At 52.1% G+C, this 12,450-nt stretch overlaps 1 protein-coding gene and 3 non-coding genes across 4 annotated transcripts; all 4 read left to right on the top strand.

Annotated features, from left to right (window-relative positions):
- Positions 1-9,962: 9,962 nt before the first annotated feature.
- RPS11 (ribosomal protein S11) lies at positions 9,963-12,190 on the top strand. The gene is made up of 5 exons (XM_029585754.1): positions 9,963-10,070; positions 10,177-10,308; positions 10,648-10,723; positions 11,488-11,617; positions 12,017-12,190. The coding sequence occupies exons 1-5, from the start codon at positions 10,056-10,058 to the stop codon at positions 12,138-12,140; spliced, it is 477 nt and encodes a 158-aa protein (XP_029441614.1). The 5' UTR covers positions 9,963-10,055; the 3' UTR covers positions 12,141-12,190.
- On the top strand, positions 10,355-10,449 carry LOC115081248. Its single transcript, XR_003853756.1, has one exon. It is a non-coding gene; the product is annotated as a small nucleolar RNA SNORD35 (small nucleolar RNA).
- On the top strand, positions 10,799-10,888 carry LOC115081245. Its single transcript, XR_003853754.1, has one exon. It is a non-coding gene; the product is annotated as a small nucleolar RNA SNORD35 (small nucleolar RNA).
- LOC115081249 lies at positions 11,752-11,847 on the top strand. Its single transcript, XR_003853757.1, has one exon. It is a non-coding gene; the product is annotated as a small nucleolar RNA SNORD35 (small nucleolar RNA).
- Positions 12,191-12,450: the final 260 nt, after the last annotated feature.

Genomic DNA, 12,450 nt, shown 5'->3' with positions numbered 1-12,450 from the left:
GAGTCAGAAAAGACCCCCCTCTTAACCTGGTGTGCCACCTGCGATCCCTCAGTATTTTCTCTGACTCAGCAGAAGGGTTGACAGAACCTGCAGTCCTGATTTTTCAATTTCTTTAAATTTAGTTACATCTTTTTTTTTTTTTTTTTTTTTTTTTTTTGAGTTCTAAGGCTCTGGATGATTTAGTTAACACCTTTGGCTACAACAAGTTGGTTGTATAAAAAAAAAAACTCTGAAGGATGGTGGGTGAGAGGGGATGGGTAGGTATTGTTGGAAGTGTGTGGTCATAACTGTGAGTGGGGTGAGCATCACTGAATGTGGGTAACAGTGTGGATGTTATGGGCTATGGGTGGTATTGCTGGCTGGGGGTGACAGTGCTGCTGTGGTTTAATGAGCTCAAGCTACTCTTAATTGCAGGGCTTATCTGCATGCTGCCAGCCCTGGTTCCCTGTATGTACCCGGATCAGTCCACACTGTTATGCCTCCCTTCCAGCAGATGGAGATAGAGAAAAACTTGTAGGGTGCCCTGTATTAACCTGGTGCACCCCCTGTCCCTCCATGATTTCTCTGTCTCCAGCAGAGTAAAGATGGCCTGGGGGGGGGGGGAGAGAAGAACCTTGCTCAGAAGTCTGGGACTGGGGCATGCTGCAGTTCAGGATGACAACTCTGACCTACAGCAGGTTCTGGTAGTGGTGCAGGGATGGTGGTCCACAGGGGGATCCAGATAATCTGGATGTGGACAAGGATGCCCAGGATCCAGTTAGAGCTGGTGGCAGAAGGAGATTACCCAAGGGTTTATTTAGGAAGAAGCAGTTGTGGTCTCTTGTTCTGTAGGAATTAAGATCACCCAAGAGAAGCCTGATAATGGAGGGGTGCACCCAGTTCTAGATACACTATGGCCTGTTCCCAGAAAGGTGAAGTTAGTGACTTGGGAATGGGATTCTCCTGAGGCGGGCCTCAAGATCAGTAGGGTGCTGGCTAAGTTATAGCTACTGACAGTGACCATGGACCTGTTGATTTCTAAAGTGGATGCTTTGGACTCTGTGGTGACCAAGAAGACTATTCCAGTGGTGGGGTCAGCCACACTGAGGGATGTGCAGGACTGTAAACTAGATTCAGTTAAAATGGATGTTTGAAGTCTTCGCCTTGGGTCTGCAGGTGCTTATCAGTAGCCTGATGCAGAGGGCTTGTTTATGGTGGAAACTGGATTCCTCCCAGGCAGGCAATTTCATGCAGTGGTGAAGATGGAAGACAGTGAAGGAATGCAAAGGGACATGGGATAAACTGTGGATCCCTAAACCATAGCGGATGGAATTACAGAAAAGACAGCATGGGGGGCAACTTGCTGTTCCCTGTACGTACCGGATCAGTCCAGACACCTGGGTTGTGACTCCGCACCGGCAGGTGGAGACAGAGTAAAACTTGTCGGGCTCCCTACATATAGTAAGGTGCCACCCACAGCCCCTCAGTCTTTCTCTGTCTCCAGCAGATGGGGCAGGTCCACCCACAGTCTCTGGGATCCCTGGGGTTGGAGTTAGCCAGTCAGGGATAGAAAAAGAAAAAAAAAAAAAAAACCATTGGACAGAAAGGGGTTTTCCTTTTTTGTTTTTAATTCATAGTAAAAAAAAACAACCAAAAAACAAATAGAATTAATTAGAAAGTTTTGGGCCAGGAAGCTCCCGGTGGAAGTGCCTCCCAGGGGGGTTGCCAGATCCTGAGGGGATCATCCTCCCCTGGTAGAGGCCGCTGCTGGGGTCGAGGACCCGGCCCCTCTGGCAGCAGCGTTGGGGGTGACACCGGGGAGCCCGGTTCACTCACCCCCAGTGGAGCCCGGAGGTTTTTCAGCACCCTGGTCAGCGACTTTAGTAACAAAAAAAAAAGTTTTTTACTTTTGCGCCGGCTCTCTCTCTCCCGCGCGACGTTTCGTTCGGGGGGGGGGGGGGGCGGTTTGTTTTGATTAGGGCTGCGGCGTTTTTTGTGTGATCTCGGCCGGAATGCCCGTCGGGGCCGCCTGCCGTGCGTGCGGCTCCGTGCGCACGCGAGTCTCGAGGGACGGCATGTGCTCGGGCTGCCTCGCCGGAGGCGAGGGACCGATCGGGGGGGTCGGACCCGGGCGTCTCGTTCGCCGCCGCGCGTTGGTGCAGTGCAGGAGGTGGGGCCGGATCCGTTCCCGCTTAGCGCGGGAGCGGTGGCCATTTTGTCGACCGTCCACAAGGCGACCAGGAGAGCCATGGAACATGGCTCCCAGCCCCCTCCGCTCTCCCCCCAGCCTCGGGCCGCGTCGGGGGCGCCTCGGGGTGCCTCCGATGCGGCTGACTGGGGTTCGGGGGAGGGGCGCTCGGACTCTGAAGAGTCCTTTTCGGAGGATTTTAATTTTTTATTAAAAAAATTGGCGATGTATCAGAGGGAGCGGCGCAGGCACGGGAAAGTGCCAGGAGATGCGGATGGACGGTCCCGCTCCTGGAAGAGGTCTGCCCGCCCTAGAGACACGGCTGTGCCCCCGAAGGACAAGCGGCTGGCGCGTGGCGCGCCCCAGGACGCGGATTCAGAATCCACTTCCTCGGAGGAGGAACGGTCGATCTCGGGGGCGCCGGAAGGGCCTGAGGGGCCCGATGAGCAGGGTCCAGCGCAGTCAGGCGCAGGCAAGGGCGCGCAGGCTGGGGATGGTGACGACCCCAAGGTCGTCCGCCTGTTTAAGAGGGAGGAGCTTTCTCCTCTCATCCCAGCGATCCTCGACGAGATTGGAGTGGAGGCCCCGCCGGTGGAAACCCGTCAAGGGCCTAAGATGGATCCGGTACTCCTGGGACTCGCGGGTCCTACGGTAGCGTTCCCTTTCCATTTTTCTGCGTCTGACATTCTCTTCCGAGAATGGGACACCCTGGAGTTGGGCCTCAAGGTAAGTAAGGCTATGGATAAGCTATATCCTCTGCCGGAGGATGCCTTGGAGCTCCTGCGGCTCCCTCGCGTGGATGCCGCTGTGTCGGCGGTCACCAAAAGGTCGACCATTCCTGTCACCGGCGCTACGGCGCTGCGGGATGTCCAGGATCGGAAGCTGGAGGTGCAGCTCAAGAAAGTTTTCGAGGTGTCAGCCCTGGGAGCCAGGGCTGCTATTTGCAGCAATTTTGCGTTGCGGGCTGGGCTCCGCTGGGCCCAGACCTTACAAGCGAATGCGGGTCTCTCAGAAGGGGAGGCTGCTCAGGCGGACCTTCTGGAGGCAGTAATCGCTTACAGCGCTGATGCCATGCACGATCTGCTGCGCACCTCGGCCCGGGCCATGGTGTCTGCGGTTTCAGCGCGTCGTCTTCTCTGGCTCCGAAACTGGGCGGCGGACGGTACGTCTAAGGCTCATCTCGGCGCCTTGCCTTTTAAGGGGAAGTTGCTGTTTGGAAAGCAGCTGGATGATATCATGCAGTTCCTGAGTGAGAACAAGGCTTTTAAGCTACCGGAGGACAGGCCACGTCCTAGACCAAATTTTTCTGCACGGAACCGTTTTCGAAACAACCGTCGCCAGAGGCCGCAGAGGTCAGCTGGGGCAGGTCAATCCTTCAGAGGAGGCGCTACCAGAGCGTTGACCTGGCCCCAGCCCTTTCGGGGGAAGAGATTCAACAGGTCAGGTGGATCCTCGGCGGGATCCGGGGCCAAGTCGGCCCAATGATACACAATTGGTTCGTTTCTCGGCGAGGGCTCAGGAGGCTGCGCCACCGGTGGGAGCGTGCCTCGAGCTTTTTTACGAGGAATGGACCAAAATCACTTCGGACCAGTGGGTGTTAGACGTGATAAGACACGGTTACGCGTTAGAATTTGCACGTCTCCCCTGGGACAAGTTTCTCGTCTCCCCCTGCAAGGCCGTAGCCAAAAGGGCCGCCGTACGGGCAACCCTTCAGCGTCTGGAGGCGCTGGGCGCCATCACTACCGTTCCGCCGACGCAACGGGGCATGGGAAGGTACTCCATTTATTTCGTGGTTCCAAAGAAGGACGGAGCGTACCGTCCGATCCTCGATCTAAAGGGAGTAAACCGGTGCCTTCGTGTGCCCCGGTTCAAGATGGAAACAATTCGCTCGGTAGTGGCGGCGGTTCGCCCGGGCGAGTTCCTGGCGTCCCTGGATCTGACGGAGGCGTATCTCCACATAGGGATCCAGCCAGCCTATCATCAGTACTTGCGATTTTGTATCCTGGGCAAGCATTTCCAGTTCAGGGCTCTTCCCTTCGGTCTAGCCACGGCTCCACGCACCTTCACCAAGGTTATGGTGGTGGTGGCTGCTCAGCTCCGACGGGAAGGGCTCTTCGTTCATCCTTACCTGGACGATTGGCTCATTCGGGCCAAATCAGAGTTGGAGTGTCGGCAAGCGGTGGCCAGGGTTCTGCAGCTCCTGCGGTCGCTTGGTTGGGTGGTCAATCTAGCCAAGAGTCACCTTCAGCCCACCCAGAGGTTGGAATATCTGGGGGCCTTGTTCGACACCAAGGAGGCCACGGTATCCCTGACTCAGGACAGGGTCCTCAAGCTCCAGGGACAGGTGCGGCGTTTGCTAGCCCTACGATGCCCTTTGGTCCGCGACTACCTGATGGTCTTGGGTTCCATGGCGTCGACACTCGCCTTGGTGCCCTGGGCTTTTGCTCATCTGCGACCGTTACAATCAGCGTTACTCTCCCGCTGGAGGCCGGTCTCGGAGGAGTTCCTGCGCCCGCTGCTTCTCACGGACCGCGCCAGGGCCAGCCTGCAGTGGTGGCTCTGCCCCAACCATCTGACGTGCGGCGTTTCTCTGATCCTGCCCAACTGGACGGTGATCACGACGGATGCCAGTCTCTCGGGTTGGGGAGCGGTCTGTGGGGGGCGCTCGGTGCAGGGTCTGTGGTCAGCTCAGCAATCGCAGTGGTCCATCAATCGGTTGGAGACCAAGGCGGTGGCACTGGCGTTGCAAGCCTTTCTGCCGTGGATACGGGGCCAGGCGGTACGAGTCCTATCGGACAACGCCACCACGGTAGCCTATATCAACCGCCAAGGCGGGACAAGGAGTCAGCAAGTGGCGGAGGAAGCGGCTCAGTTGATGGACTGGGCGGAACGGCACCTCAGCGGCATTGCGGCGTCACACATCGCCGGCGTCGACAACGTACAAGCGGACTTCCTCAGCCGGCATCGGCTGGATCCAGGGGAGTGGGAGCTCCCGGAGGTAGCATATCGTCTCATCTGTGCCAGATGGGGTCAACCACGTCTAGATCTGATGGCCACCGTGCACAACGCAAAGGCTCCGAGGTTCTTCAGCCGTCGGAGGGAGCGGGGCGCGGAAGGGGTCGATGCACTCGTGCTTCCGTGGCCCACGGACGTGCTGCTCTACGTGTTTCCCCCGTGGCCTCTGATAGGCAAGGTGCTCCGACGGATCGAGCTACATCCAGCGGCGGTGATATTGGTGGCGCCGGAGTGGCCACGACGTCCGTGGTTCGCGGATCTTCTGCGGCTGGCGGTGGAATCTCCGCTCCGTTTGCGGGGCGACGCGACCATTCTGCGGCAGGGACCCGTCTGTTTGGAGGACGCAGATCACTTCTGTCTCGCGGCTTGGCTTTTGAGAGGGCGCGCCTAAGATCCAAGGGGTACTCCGAGGCAGTGGTCACCACGTTGTTGAGGGCTAGAAAACAGTCCACGTCTTTGACCTACATGAGGGTCTGGACGGTCTTTGAGGACTGGTGTAGTGCTCACGAGGTGAACCCCATTCGACCGGAGGTGCCGGAGATTCTCTCCTTCCTGCAAGAGGGCCTCTCGAAGGGACTGTCCTGGAGTACCCTGAAGGTTCAGGTGGCAGCCCTTGGCTGCCTTCGAGGAAAGGTCCGGGGAGTGTCTTTGGCGGGCCATCCAGATGTGACGCGGTTTCTGCGGGGGGCAAAGCATCTCCGGCCGCCGGTCCGGAATCAGTGTCCCTCCTGGAACTTAAACTGCGTGCTTTCGGCTCTTTGTGGGTCGCCTTTTGAACCGGTCAAGCGTGCGACGTTGAAGGATTTAACATTGAAAACAGTGTTCTTGGTCGCTATTACGTCCGCGCGTCGGGTCTCGGAGTTACAAGCTCTTTCTTGTAGAGAACCGTTTTTGCGTTTTACAGAGACTGGTGTCTCACTACGGACTGTTCCCTCCTTTTTACCCAAGGTGGTGTCGTCTTTTCACTTAAATCAGTCAGTTGATCTTCCCGGGTTTTCAGCCATGGATCCTCAGGCCAGAGGATCAAGGGAACTGAGGAAACTTGATGTCCGTAGGATTCTACTTCGTTATCTGGAAGTTACGAATCCTTTCCGGGTTTCCGATCACTTGTTTGTTCTCTGGTCGGGGCCTCGTAGAGGATCGGCGGCTTCCCGGGCCACGATTGCGCGTTGGCTCAAGGAGGCGATTGGTTCGGCGTATCTTCTGCAGGGCAAGTTGGCACCCAGGGAGCTTCGGGCCCATTCGACACGGGCGCAGGCCACGTCTTGGGCCGAAGTTTCTAGTGTAGCCACACAGGAGATCTGCAGAGCGGCAACGTGGAAATCGTTGCACACTTTCACGAGACATTACAGGCTTGATGTCCAGGCGGCTGAGGCTCAGGGTTTTGGGGCGAGTGTTCTCCGAGCGGGACTCTCTGCTTCCCACCCTGGGTAACTTGGCTCTGGTACATCCCAGGTGTCTGGACTGATCCGGTACGTACAGGGAAAGGAAAATTATTACTTACCTGATAATTTTCGTTCCTGTAGTACACGGATCAGTCCAGACTCCCGCCCGTCTGTGTCTTGTAGTTTGTCAGAAGAAAGAGAGAGAGTCTGCTCGGTTGCTTATTTGGCCATTGTAGTTTTGCAGTTTTTTGCACGTTGTGTTCATGGTTCTGAAGGTTTTCAGCTCCAGCTCAGGGGCTGTTGTGAATTGGCCTCATGTTTGGGGGTTTTTTTCTAGTTAGCTAGTTTTGGCTTTATCTGGCTTTGACATTACGTGCGACTGAGGGGCTGTGGGTGGCACCTTACTATATGTAGGGAGCCCGACAAGTTTTACTCTGTCTCCACCTGCCGGTGCGGAGTCACAACCCAGGTGTCTGGACTGATCCGTGTACTACAGGAATGAAAATTATCAGGTAAGTAATAATTTTCCTGTGTGGCAGTTGCTACCCTTAAATAATAGCAAGGTTTAACCCAATTCCATCACTGCTCTCTGCTTTAACAGCCGTAGGGAAAGGGGACTTGGATTCAGACAGCGACTAACAAGGGCCCTGACTTTCACGGTCTGGCAAACTGAAATGAGGATAACCTGTACAGAAAGGTGGAAAGAAGGCAAAACGATTACTGGCATGGTTAAAAGGGGAGGTAAAAGAAGCTATTTTAGCCAAAAGGTCTTCATTCAAAAATTGGAAGAAGGATCCAACAGAAGAAATAGGATAAAGCATAAACATTGACAAGTTAAATCTAAGACATTGATAAGACAGGCTAAGAGAGAATTTGAAAAGAAGTTGGCTGTAGAGGCAAAAACAGTAAAAACTTTTTAAATATAACCAAAGCAGAAAGCCTGTGGGGGAGTCAGTTGGACCGTTAGATGATCAAGGGGTTAAAGGGGCACTTAGAGAAGATAAGACCATTGCGGAAAGATTAAATTATTTCTTTGCTTGGGTGTTTACTGAAGAGGATGTTGGGGAGGTACCCGTAATGGAGAAGGTTTTCATGGGTAATGATTCAGATGGACTGAATCAAATCATGGTGAACCTAGAAGATGTGGTAGGCCTGATTGATAAACTGAAGAGTAGTAAATCACCTGGACTGGATGGTATACATCCCAGAGTTCTGAAGGAACTAAAAAATGAAATTTCAGACCTATTAGTAAAAATTTGTAACCTATCATTAAAATCATCCATTGTACCTGAAGACTGGAGGATAGCAAATGTAACCCCAATATTTAAAAAGGGCTCTGGGGTGATCCAGGAAACTACAGACCGGTTAGCCTGACATCAGTGCCAGGAAAAATAGTGGAAAGTGTTCTAATCATCAAAATCACAGAACATATAGAAAGACATGGTTTAATGGAACAAAGTCAGCATGGCTTTACCCAGGGGAAGTCTTGCCTCACAAATCCGCTTCACTTTTTTGAAGGAGTTTAATAAACATGTGGATAAAGGTGAACTGGTAGATGTAGTTTATTTGGATATTCAGAAGGCGTTTGACAAAGTTCCTCATGAGAGGCTTCTAGAAAAAGTAAAAAGTCATGGGATAGGTGGTGATGTCCTTTCGTGGATTACAAACTTGTTAAAAGACAGGAAACAGAGAGTAGGATTAAATGGACAATTTTCTCGGAAGGGAGTGGACAGTGGAGTGCCTCAGGGATCTGTATTGGGACCCTTACTATTCAATATATTTATAAATGATCTGGAAAGAAATGAGTGAGATAATCAAATTTGCAGATGACACAAAATTGTTCAGAGTAGTTAAATCACAAGCAGATTGTGATAAATTGCAGGAAGACCTTGTAAGACTAGAAAATTGGGCATCCAAATGGCAGATGAAATGTAATGTGGATAAGTGCAAGGTGATGCATATAGGGAAAAATAACCCATGCTCTAATTACACAATGTTGGGTTCCATATTAGGTGCTAGGCGTCATAGTGGATAACACATTGAAATCGTTGTGCTGCGGCAGTCAAAAAAGCAAACAGAATGTTGGGAATGGTGAATAAAACGGAAAATGTCATCATGCCTCTGTATTGCTCCATGGTGAGACCGCACCTTGAATACTGTGTACAATTCTGGTCGCCGTATCTCAAAAAAGATATAATTGCGATGGAGAAGGTACAGAGAAAGGGCTACCAAAATAAGGGGAATGGAACAGCTCCCCTATGCAGAAAGACTAAAGAGGTTAGGACTTTTCAGCTTGGAGAAGAGACGGCTGAGGGGGGATATGATAGAGGTGTTTAAAATCATGAGAGGTCTAGAATGGGTAGATGTGAATCGGTTATTTACTCTTTTGGATAATAGAAAGACTAGGGGGCACTCCATGAAGTTAGCATGGGGCACATTTAAAACTAATTGGAGAAAGTTCTTTTTCACTCAACGCACAATTAAACTCGAATTTGTTGCCAGGGGATGTGGTTAGTGTAGCTGTGTTTAAAAAAGGATTCGATAAGTTCTTGGAGGAGAAGGCCATTACCTGCTATTAATCAAGTTGACTTTGGGAATAGCCACTGCTATTAATTGCATCAGTAGCATGGGATCTTCTTAGTGTTTGGGTAATTGCCAGGTTCTTGTGGCCTGGTGGTTTGGCCTCTGTTGGATACAGGATGCTGGGCTTGATGGACCCTTGGTCTGACCCAGTATGGCATTTTCTTATGTTCTTAGATATGGGCATAAACTTGGTGGGCAGACTAGGTGGGTCATTTAGTCCTTTTCTGCCATCATTCTCTCCCCCCCCGGTTCCATTTCTCCTTCAAGCTTCAAATTGGCACTAGTTTGTCAGGAAGAGACAACAAAACAGCACTAGGCATATGCCTTCCAGCTCCTGCAGCAGCACCCTTCTGCAAAGATGCCCCAAACAATGTACATGCCAACAAAAAAAAAAATAGCCCAAACTCCCACAGCCAAAAAAAGGAAATTTCTCACACCTACTGAGAAAAAGTAGCCCCCATGGCAATGAAAACCACTCATCTGGCAGTGGCAACACTGATAGCCGGCTCTCTGCTCCTGCATTCTAAACTTGGGGGAAGAAAAGAGGAGCCCTCTCCCTCTTCAGTGAGTTGAAGAAGCTTCAGCAGGTGCGGGGCGCTCACAGGATGGAACAACTCAGGAGCAGAGCAACGCCGGCACCTAGCATGACTTCTATAGCCCAATCTAGCAAACATTGCCACTACTCCCATACAGCTCCCGCCATAGCGTCGCAGTCTCTACGGTCCGAGGAGGCCCTCTAGCTCCTGCGGCCGCCTCTATGGTTGAAGCAAGCCAGAGGGTTTGGTTTTTTTTTTCACGCTGCGAGGCCGTCTCGCCCCTGCGCGTGACGTCACTTCCGCCGACGCTCTTGCTCTAGGCGGGCTTGCGGGCGAGCCGTGGGCCTCTTTTTCGACAGGCGGGCGAAGATGGCGGACATACAGGTGAGGTGCTCGCGTGTGGGCTTTCCGGGCTGGGCCCTTCTCCCCCGATTCAACGGGTTACTCGGGCGGGTCCCTAAAATCTGCTTCTCTCTCTCTCTTTATACAGACGGAGAGGGCCTACCAGAAGCAGCCCACCATCTTCCAAAACAAGAAGCGCGTGCTGCTGGGCGAGGGCGGCAAGGAGAAGTTGCCACGCTACTATAAGAACATTGGCTTGGGCTTCAAGACCCCCCGCGAGGCGAGTTCTGGGGTGGGGAAGCTGAGGGCGGCGGCGATGATCGTGTGGCAAGTGATGTCTTTTCTCACGATGGTCTTCCGAGCCTCTCTGTCTGCAGAGAGGGCTGAAGAGAGCGCCTAACGGCTCTGCTGATGCCAATCGCCGCCAGCCTCGGCCCCGCTCCCTACACCGGAGCCGAGTGCTGACTATCCCTGGGCTCGGACTTCCTGAGCCGATCCGCGGGCAGCTTTCTCCCCCCCCCCCCCCGAAGCGAGGAGAAGCCCCGCAGGGGAAGGGGCAGACGTTGATCGGTGGCACTGACCGCTGTAAGGCGTAACGCTGGCTCCTCTTGTCTTTCAGGCCATCGACGGCACCTACATCGATAAGAAATGCCCGTTCACCGGTAACGTGTCTATCCGAGGCCGCATCCTTTCGGGTAAGGAACTGGTGCGGCAGACGGTAACTCACTTGGGGTGTGTGTGTGTGGTGGTCCCCCCCCCCCCCCCCCGGCCGCAGATGATGCTCTATCTCACGATGGTCTTCCAAGCCCCACAGATGGGCCTATGACGACATGGCCAAATGGCTTTACTGATGCCAGGCACGGGGGCTACTAGCCTGTACGCATGCTGGTTTAAAGGTTTGTGGCAGGGGAGGTAGACTTTCTCACTTAGGACTGGATGTGCTAAGGTTTTTTCCCATGTTTGTGTATGTTATGTCAGTAGGGAAAAATGCTCATTCCACAGGGCTATTAGTACTTCAGACTGGACGGTTTGGGTAGTGGTTCAAACAAAATTACTGCACATAGAACTACCTAGTAAATTTCTTAAGGTGGATAACAAAATCCAAATAACACACTTGGTGTATACTAAACTTTTATATCCAAACTTTCCATTATACAACTTGGAATTTAATATGCTTGAGACAGGTAGAATAGGGTTCAAAGGCTGGTTAAGGTATGGGAATTTATATGATCTTGTACTCCGTGGTAGAGAACTAGAGGTGATGAATCTGTCTAGACTGAGTGGACTCATTGCTTTGTGAGATTGAACAGGTGTGTAGCTCACAACACATGCACCATGTGCTTTATTAGTTACTATAACACTTTTTTTTTAAACAAACAGTTTATCAGCTGGTGTGTGGTTTGAGATAAAGCCAAGCTGCCTATAAAGCGACTTCTGGCTTGTAACCCCTTTCCCTCAGGTGTGGTGACCAAGATGAAGATGCAGAGAACTATTGTTATCCGCAGAGACTACCTGCATTACATCCGCAAGTACAACCGCTTTGAGAAGCGCCACAAGAACATGTCTGTGCACCTTTCCCCCTGCTTCAGGTGTGTGCTGCCTATGGCTTTATGATGTGCTTAGTTATAGTACTTCAGTCTCCTGTTAATTCTGGAGAAGTGGGTGGGATTGTGCTTTCTGCACCAAGAGCACATAAATTTGCATGTTGACTGTCATGTTGCTGTTTTAATGATGTGTGAACTCACGATGGTCTGCAGAGTTCCCAATGCTGAAGGGGGAACTGCTGAAAAAGCCAAGTGGCAAGTACTGAACAGCCTAAAAATGTCTGGCAGCCTGGTAGTGGGGTTGCAATGCCTTGGAGGAACTTTCAGCTATTAGGAAGTCTTGGTCATGTCAGTGTCACAGGGTAGGGTGTAAATGGGGTGCAGAGTGAGAAATGGGTGGATTTCTACTGCTGATGCTTTGTTGCCTGCGTCTTCCTATTTCAGAGATGTCCAAATTGGTGATATCGTCACAGTCGGCGAATGCCGTCCCCTGAGCAAAACAGTTCGCTTCAATGTCCTGAAGGTGACCAAAGCTGCTGGCACCAAGAAACAGTTCCAGAAGTTCTAAAGAGAAGAGGATGCATTTTCCAGCCTAAATAAATGCAACATTATTCTTACCCTCATGTGTTCACTGTTTCATGTTTCATAAGAACAGAAATCTTGCTGTACTTGGTTGGACCAAGAGTCCATCAAGCCCACTCTCCTGTTTCCAACAGTGGCCAAGTCAGGTCACAAGTACCTGGCAGGATCCCAAGGGTTAGATGCTTATCCCAGTGGTGAGCAGTGTGTGTGTTTGCACCTCCATCTTAATGGCTATGTAGACTGCTATTGTATCTCCCCTTGGCTATCTCTTCTCTAAGGTGAAGAGATCTAAGCTC

This window comes from Rhinatrema bivittatum, chromosome 19, assembly GCF_901001135.1.
Source record: "Rhinatrema bivittatum chromosome 19, aRhiBiv1.1, whole genome shotgun sequence".
Taxonomy (NCBI): Eukaryota; Metazoa; Chordata; class Amphibia; order Gymnophiona; family Rhinatrematidae; genus Rhinatrema; species Rhinatrema bivittatum.
Note: the sequence above shows the minus strand (reverse complement) of the source record. Positions and strands in the feature narration are given on the sequence as shown.

What these genes read in the sequence shown, in the direction of transcription:
- RPS11 (XM_029585754.1), top strand. An exon ending in GCTTCAAGACCCCCCGCGAG is followed by an intron (nt 10,309 to 10,647) that starts GCGAGTTCTGGG and finishes CTTGTCTTTCAG; the next exon opens with GCCATCGACGGCACCTACAT. An exon ending in CACCTTTCCCCCTGCTTCAG is followed by an intron (nt 11,618 to 12,016) that starts GTGTGTGCTGCC and finishes TTCCTATTTCAG; the next exon opens with AGATGTCCAAATTGGTGATA.